General features: G+C 39.5%; 1 protein-coding gene across 2 annotated transcripts in view; it reads left to right on the forward strand.

Moving 5' to 3' along the window:
* Positions 1-8,393, forward strand: part of man1a2 (mannosidase, alpha, class 1A, member 2) — a 132,783-nt gene that overhangs the window by 96,135 nt on the left and 28,255 nt on the right. Inside the window, exon 9 of one of the 2 annotated variants that reach the window (XM_043700936.1) lies at positions 5,650-5,673. The exons of the other annotated variant lie outside the window; for it this stretch is intronic. Within the exon in view, the coding sequence (XP_043556871.1) occupies positions 5,650-5,673 (24 nt within the window). The remainder of the gene's footprint in view (positions 1-5,649; positions 5,674-8,393) is intronic. 2 annotated transcript variants of the gene reach the window in all.

The raw sequence follows: 8,393 nt of genomic DNA on the forward strand, positions 1-8,393 counted from the left end.
GATTTGAAGAACCTTTCAAGCAAGTTATAATTGATTGTATAGGTCCCCTTCCAAGAACTAAAACTGGGAGCCAGTACTTGTTAACCATAAAGGATGTATCTACTAGAGTTCAGGAGGCAATTCCATTATGTAGTATCAAGGCAAAAAAGGTGGTAGAGGAGTTAGTAGTTTTCTTTACACTGTATGGGATGCCCAGAGAGATTCAGTCAGACCAAGGATCAAATTTTATTGCTAGGCTGTTTAAGGAAGTTCTGGATAGCTTACGTATACAGCATTTTAAATAGAGTGCGTATCATCCTGAATCTCAGGGAGCTTTAGAAAGGTAGCATCAGACCTTGAAGACCTTGTTGAGAGCATACTGTCAGAACTACCCGAATGATTGGGATAAAGGTATTCCATTTGTCGTGTTTGCTATTAGAGGTGCCCTCAAATGAATCTAGTCAGTTTACTCCCTACGAGTTAATACTCGATCATGAAGTGAGAGGCCCTTTGAAATAAATTAAAGCAACATTCACAGCACCAAAGTCGGAGATCTCACATTTAGATTATGTAGCAGAGGTGAGGGAGAGATTAAATAGAGTAGGTGAGTTAGCTAAACAGCACCTAAAGAGGGCATATGTAAACTGAAGCAAGTGACAGTTAAAAGTTCTGAGACTCGAACCTTTTCCCAAAGGGATAACGTCCTAGTACTGATACCAGTGATAGGAGATCCCTTCACATCCAGGTTTAGAGGTCCCTACCAAATTGCGAAAAAGTTGAGTCAGATTAGTAAAGATGCCAGATTAAAAACAAAGCATCGAGTATGTCATGTGAACATGTTGAGACCATATTATGCTGGAGAGAAAGAACTGCCCTGCAGAATGCAGAATCAAATTCAGATGATATGGATTTTGATATGCCTCAAAATAGATTAAAAAATGAAGAAGTCTTTGAGGAGTGGGATAGCATAGAACGCAGTTGAAAGATTTGTTGCTGCAGTATAAGGACATCTGTAAGAATCAGGTGGGGAGGACTAATGCTATGGTACATGAAGTAGACGTAGGGAATACTGCTCCAATAAAACAACATCCCTATCTGCCTAATCCTTTCAAAGCCAGACAGGTCGAGATGCAGGTGGAGGCCATGTTCGACGAGGACATGATTGAACCAAGCCAGAGCATGTGGAATTCGCAGATCGTCTTCGTTCCCAAACCAGACGGGACTCAACGATTCTGCATGGATTATCGGAAGGTCAACACCGTTACAAAATTGGACTCCTATCCACTTCCTAGATTGGAGGACTGTATCGCGAAAGTCAGACAAGCCAGTTGCATCATCAAGTTAGATTTAGTGCGTAGTTACTGGCAGGTACCTTTATCAGTGACGGCAAAAGAAATTTCTGCATTTGTCACCCCAAATGGGCTATATCAGTTTCAAGTGATGCCCTTTGGAATGAAGAATGCACCCACCGCATTCCAAAAACCAACCGCTCATTACCATTTGACTGTTGGAATTATCTGGAGTGAAATGAAACCCAGTGCCAAGAAGACTTGGACTTTCAAGGCAGATTTTCGCATATATCTTAGTTCCTGTTTCTGAAGACCTTGTTCATTGCAGTACTGGTCACACCTTTCCCTACAGTTGTTGGACAAAGCCAAGTCTGGGCTTGACCTCCTTATCCCATTTGAAGGATACCTTCGCGTCGCCTCAGAAATGGCGGCACCGCCACTACATGATGCCTAGTCACTGAGGCCCTCTTTCACCAGAACTGGACAGCATATTATTTTAACAAGTCGTTCTGCTGCAACCCGCATTTCGTTAACATGAATTTGCTGTAAAACGATTGACGAATTGGAGATACTGTTTCTATAGCATGAACTTTAAAGTATGTATTGATTATAATGCAATTCCACCATTAGTTTAAATGGTGCTACTATTACATGATTTTCTTATTACCCAGGAATTGCCAGGTTATACCAGAACTGACTGTATACATGACCTTACAGATGCGGTTTATATTGGGTTTTGCTTTTGTCACTGGATTTTCGTGGTGCAGTGCTTCATCAGGTTCTCTTGTGGCTACTAATGCACCAAGCATCCGGCCAGTGAGAACCATCTATCGGAAAGGTTTTCACTCCCTCAACTGGTCTAGGGAACCAGCGCTGCTTTCATTAAAAGTATGGAAGAGCTGTCGGAGCTTCTATCTTTTATGTACCACTTTAAGCCAAATTGCAAGAGAACAAGTAACGCATGCAAAATGTTCTGTTTCCACGTAGTTAGTTTATTTGTGTACGTGATTACAAAATTAACATGGTGCAGGTTTGAAATGGTTACAAAAAATACATTCAGATATAGTAGTTTAGAAAGTAAAAGTTATTTTTAAGAAAGTTGCCTTGCTCTTTTGCTCTGAGCAAAATAAACTGCTCATTGATATCTCTTATCACAGACTGCTGATATATGTCTTTGTTTCCAGCAAGTAAACACCTCACTAAAATATAAGTAATAACAAAAGTTGCTGGAAAAGCTTAGGAAGTCTGGCAGCATCTGTGAAGAGAAATCAGAATTAATGTTTCAGGTCAGGTGACCCCTCCTCAGAATTGTGGTTTTTACCTCACTAAACTGTGCTGTTAACTGTGATAATGCAAGCATTTGAAATGGCTAGATATGCTGGATATATAATTTTCTTCCATGCTCAGGCACTCTGTTTCTCTTTCACTCGCTCCTTCTCTTTCACTCGCTCCTTCTCTTTCACTCGCTCCTTCTCTTTCACTCCCTCTTTCTCTTTCACTTGCTCTTTCTTTGAGATCTCCTGCTAATTTGTGAAACTTGTTCAACTGAAATAGAAGGCTCTGAAATATGCAATCTTTAATATCTTTCAGGTTAGTTTACTATATTGACAAGCCATACCAGCCTATGAAACTCCAATTAACACGCAAAGCTCAATTATCTTGTAAACAGTGTTTCATGTTATTTCAACTATAGGTCAGTCATTAGTTCTACTGACTTCCACTGAACTGCATTATCACTGTTCTTTGCCTTTGTCGCAGTTTTCTTGCTGTTTCTGCTTGTTAAGTTCAACATCTTTAATTTTAAAAGATTGCCAAACAAGCATTCCTTGATTAACAGTTTCCAAGTTTCCCAAGGCATGCTGAAAGAATGTCAAATTTGAAAGAAATTTCCAGCTTAAAGTTGTATCAGGTAGATGTAAAACTTAGGTGCCAAACTAAAAAAGCAGCAGCATAGGACAACCACTGTATATTGGATCAAAACCCAGCCAGGTGTGAATAGTGGAGGACAATTGAATAGCTTACAGGAAGAGGCATCACAAGTATCCCCATCTGAAATTGGTCTTTTGTGCTCAATGGGTTGTGGTCTGCCAAGTTCAAAGATTTAACTTCCATCTTCCCCTCCTCCTGAGGTTCCTGCTATCAAGAATAGCAGTCTTTAGCCAAATCTATTCACTCTACACAATACCAAAAAACAGTTGAGTGCATTGGATAGACCAAATTTCATGCACCCAACAACATCCATAATACTGAAGACTTGTGCTCCAAAGCTAGTTGCACATCTAGCCAAATACGGCTACAGTACCTGATAAAGTGAAAACTTGCTCCAATATGTTTTGTCCGTGGAAATTATATCCAAACGTTTTTAGGCCAGTTACTATTCTATCAGTCTATTCACAATCCTCAAAGTGTTGGATGGTGCTATTAAAATTGCTAGAGGTGTTTACTTAGCAATAACTTGGGACCTGAAATGAGTATTGGTCACTAAGAAAACCACTTGATTCCACACTTTTAAGGTTTTTGTTTTAAGATGGAACAAAGAGAATAATGTAACAGGTGAGCTGGCTGCTCTTTTCAAAAGGGTGGCTTTTTTGACAGTATGAGGATCAAGGAGTAAGTTAGAAATCAAGGGAAAACTCTAGTCCTTTCTAGAACAAACCAAGTTTCTTGCGATTGTTGGAGGCCAATTAACTCACTTCTTGCTGTTGCTGCAGAGATTTTTGTTTTAAGTTTTCTAGCTTTAGTTGTGAAAATGTTCACATTATAATTCAGTTCATTCACAGCTCCTCAGATTATGCTTCAGGACCTTCATACATGTAGGCTTGGGCTGATAAGGGGTAAATACCATTTCTGCCTGTGCCAGGCAAGGAATTTCCAACAAAAGTGTGTCAAACTGTCCTTAATGCTCAATAGCCTGACCATTGAAAAATCCATCATTATCTACCATTTTAAAAAAAACCCACCTGTAGTTCTATATTAAAACTTCAACATATTGAAATTGTATTTGTTTAATCAAACTTCATTTGAGTTTAATAGTGTCTATTTTCTAGTGCCAGCTTCAACTTCAAAAATGTTAGAAATTTCAAAGATTTGCTTTAAGGTAGTTAGATTTTGAGTTCTAAAATAGTGTTATCTGTTATACATCCAGCATAATATTCAAATAATTAAACAAGCAATCAGTTTTTATTTGTTAGTTAAAGCATTTTTTTTTACAACACTCAGATTTCTCAAGTTGCAGGAGATTGCATTGTATAGATACTGGTTAGTTGGACAAGGCATAACTAGCATCCCTTAAAGGTTATGATTTTATTTTCTTCATTCTTGGTGTGTGAGCATTACTGATGGAAGGCTAGTATTTATTTCCCATTCCTAATTTTCCTTCAGAAATGCTAAACACTCTCTTTAAAAACAGCTCAGGGTGTGTTCTTTTGTGAAGTTAGGAAGAGTACATCTGTTCTAAAAAGTATATTTCAACCACTGCCAACTAATCTCATTGAGGGATATAAGTTCTTGCATTATCAATTGTCTTGGTACATATTTCATGAGGATAATTAGGCAGTGAGATTTTATACCTGCCCTGAAACTGCTGCATTTTTTTTCTGCCAGTTGATTTAAATAAGAAAGAAAGTTGGACTCGGGTACCTCTATAATCAATTTTGTGTAGTATACGTTATATTCTGGACAACTTCCATTTTGGGTGTGCAACGTGTAGAGTGAAATTTAATCTACCCAAACATGCATGCAAATTTATTGTAGTCATGTTTTTTTTTGTCACTGTCATTTGTAAACTGAATTTAGTGGATTTTAGTAGTTATGTGATTAAATGAGGTAGATCAGATTTGATCAGATTCCCTGTGGAAACAGGCCCTTCGGCCCAACAAGTCCATACCGACCCTCCGAAGAGTAACCCACCCTGACTCATTCCACTACATTTACCCCTGACTAATGCACCTAACGCTACGGGCAATGTAGGATGGCCAATTCACCTAACCTGCACATCTTTGGACTGTGGGAGGAAACCAGAGCACCCGGAGGAAACCCACGCAGACACAGGGAGCATGTGCAAACTCCACACAGGCAGTTGTCCGAGGCAGGAATTGAACCCGGTTAGCCATTTGTTTCAAATCAAACATAAAAGGCACAAACATAAGTCAGTGTGATATCCCAGTGGAAACTTTGTTTTCACTTTTAGGATAAGTATTACTGCCTTTTAATTCTGAGGAAGTAGAGTCAATTATTTATTGGTGACTACCTTACAGTTATAATATTCAACAGGACTGTTCCTGGAGTGTGTTTTAAGAATGCATCTGGTTGCTAATATGTTTCTTTAAAATATATTTTCATTGTCTTGTCTTTTTTATTTTTACGAATCTATTCGACACAGAAAATTCTTTTGGACCCATATTATGTAAGTTTCTAAAGCCTATTTTAATTCCTGCATTGGACCCAATGAGCTAGCAACATCCTCTATATACCTCTAGTATCTGCCTGCCTTAGTTTTAGCAAATCCATGAAGCTTTATTTTGTTATCCTTTCAAAGGAGCTTAAATGATGGTAGCAAGATCCGCCATATTCATAGAAGTTATATTTTACTAATTTAATATTAGAGAACATTGATGCATATATATGTACATATAAACCATAACAAACAGCACCAAGTCTGCACAGGACAAAGGCATCGAAGAAGACAGTGTTTATTGTGCTGGGAAACTTCTTGGCTTCCTGGACCATGGCACAACATTCAGCATATTATTTTTCTTCTTGATTTTCATTTTGTGGGGTATCTCATACAATCATTGAATCCGTGCAGTGTGAAAGCAGGCCATTCATCCCATCCAGACCATACCAACCCTCCAAAGAGCATCCCACCCAGACCCATTTTATTCCTGTAACCAATCCACCCAATTTACGCATCCCTGGACACTGAACAATTTAGTATGGCAAATCCACCTAACCCTCACATCTTTAGACTGGGGGAGAAAACGGAAGAACCTGGAGGAAACCCACGCAGACACTGGGAGAATGTGCAAACTCCACACACACACTTGCCCGAGGGTGGAGTCAAACCCTGGTCCCTGGCATTGAGGTAGCAGCTAATCATTGAGCCACTGTGCCACCCTATCTCAGTGACACTATCCAACCTAATTCCAGAACCAATGTATTTTCTGTGTTTTGTCTTGAGGCTTGTTTTTATGTGGAATATATAAATGCAAATGAGTAAACCAGTCAGGGTTTTTTTTAGATTAGATTACTAGATTACTTAGTGTGGAAACAGGCCCTTCGGCCCAACAAGTCCACACCGACCCGCTGAAGCGTATACCACCCAGACCCATACTCCTACATTTACCGCTTCACCTAACACTACGGACAATTTAGCATGTTCAGTTCATCTAACCTGCACATTTTTGGATTGTGGGAGGAAACCGGAGCACCCGGAGGAAACCCACGCAGACACGGGGAGAATGTGCAAACTCCACACAGAGTTGCCTGAGGTGGGAATTGTACCCGGGTCTCTGGCGCTGTGAGGCAGCAGTGCTAACCACTGTGCCACCGTGCCGCCCAATTAAAGGAACAAAAGGCAGACCTGAGATAGTTACCTTTTGATGGTTAATTTGTTCAAAAACATCAGGTCTGAGTCAGATTTTTATGATACCTTGTGGCATCTGCTTAAGAACCTGAAGCCTCAGTGCATGGAAACAACCTATTTTAAGTTGGCAATCAGCTGTAGTACTAGAATTCTGAATTGAAACAGGAAATAATAGAAAAACTAAACACACCAGGAGCACCTATGGAGAAATGGTTTTCATTTTGGGTTGATCAACCATCAACAAAAAGATGATAAGCTGAAAAATTATCTCTATCTCTCTTCCTGGATCCTGCCTAACATGCTCAGTATTTCCAGCCACCTCTTATGTTAAATTAAATGAAAAAGCAACATATAGTATAGTAATGAGAAAGTAATGTCCTGAACCAAAGTCTGAATGCGCAGTTTGAATTCTTTGTATGTAGCCTACGTATATTTTTGATAAATTGTATAAATGCAAGGCATTTTTGTAAGTGTTTGCTGAAGTAGTTCATCCTTGCATTGAATTTTAGAAAAAAAACCTCAGAAAAACACTTTATTATCGAGGATTGAAAATGGCTATCAAGAACATGGTGAGGACAGTGCAGGAGAGAGAAAGAGAGAGAGAACCTGCACAGTTACTGCCTTTGCTGTTTTTGAATTCATGTGTCGCTGGACATCGGAATGCATGGTGGAAAATTAACAAACAGTGAATTTCACAACTAATCTTGGACGAAGTTGGGCGAAGTTCACAGCACAGAATCAAACAGGTTAATTGTTGTTTTAAGTCTGTCCAAGAGAAAGCTGTATTAGTGAGTATAGTGGGTTCTTTCTTGATTTTTTTTGGAGATAAATATCTTGATAAAATTTAAAATATAAGCCATAGCTATTTATTTAACCTGGTGCAGTTTTTGTAGAGGAATAAGACAGTGTTATTTTCTGTGTCTGTAGATTGTGAAGGAGCAAAAATGGCCTTTGCAGTGATATGTACTACTTGTCAGATGGGGAAGTTTAAAGAGAGTTTAAGGGTTACTGCGGATTAAATCTGCCATAAATGCTGTTGGATGCAAATCTTATCAGATCGAGTGAATCAGTTGGAGAGACAGATAGAAGCGATGAGGAATTTGCAACAGTATGTTATGGATGGCAGTTATAGGAAGGGGGGAAAGTCTCAGATACAGTCACATAGATGGGTTAACTCCAGGAAGGGTAAGAGAGGTCGGCACCCAGGACAGGAGTCTTTTGTGGATATATCCATTTCAAACAGGTATGCTGTTTTGGAAAATGTAGGGGGTGATGTAGGGGAACGTAGCACGAACAGCCAAGTTTCTGGTATTGAGACTGGCTCTAATTCAACGAGGGGTACGTCGGCTTCCAAGAGATCAATTGTGTTAGGGACTCTGTAATCTGAGGTATAGACAGACGTTTCTGTGGCCAGCAGAGAAAAAGCAGAATGGTGTGTTGTTTCCCTGCTGCCAGGATCAAGGATGTCTCAGAGGGTGCAGAATGTTCTCATGGAGGAGAGGGGCCAGCAAGAGGTCATTGTCCACATTGGAACCAACGAT

The sequence above is a fragment of the Chiloscyllium plagiosum genome, chromosome 12 (genome assembly GCF_004010195.1).
Source record: "Chiloscyllium plagiosum isolate BGI_BamShark_2017 chromosome 12, ASM401019v2, whole genome shotgun sequence".
Taxonomy (NCBI): domain Eukaryota; kingdom Metazoa; phylum Chordata; class Chondrichthyes; order Orectolobiformes; family Hemiscylliidae; genus Chiloscyllium; species Chiloscyllium plagiosum.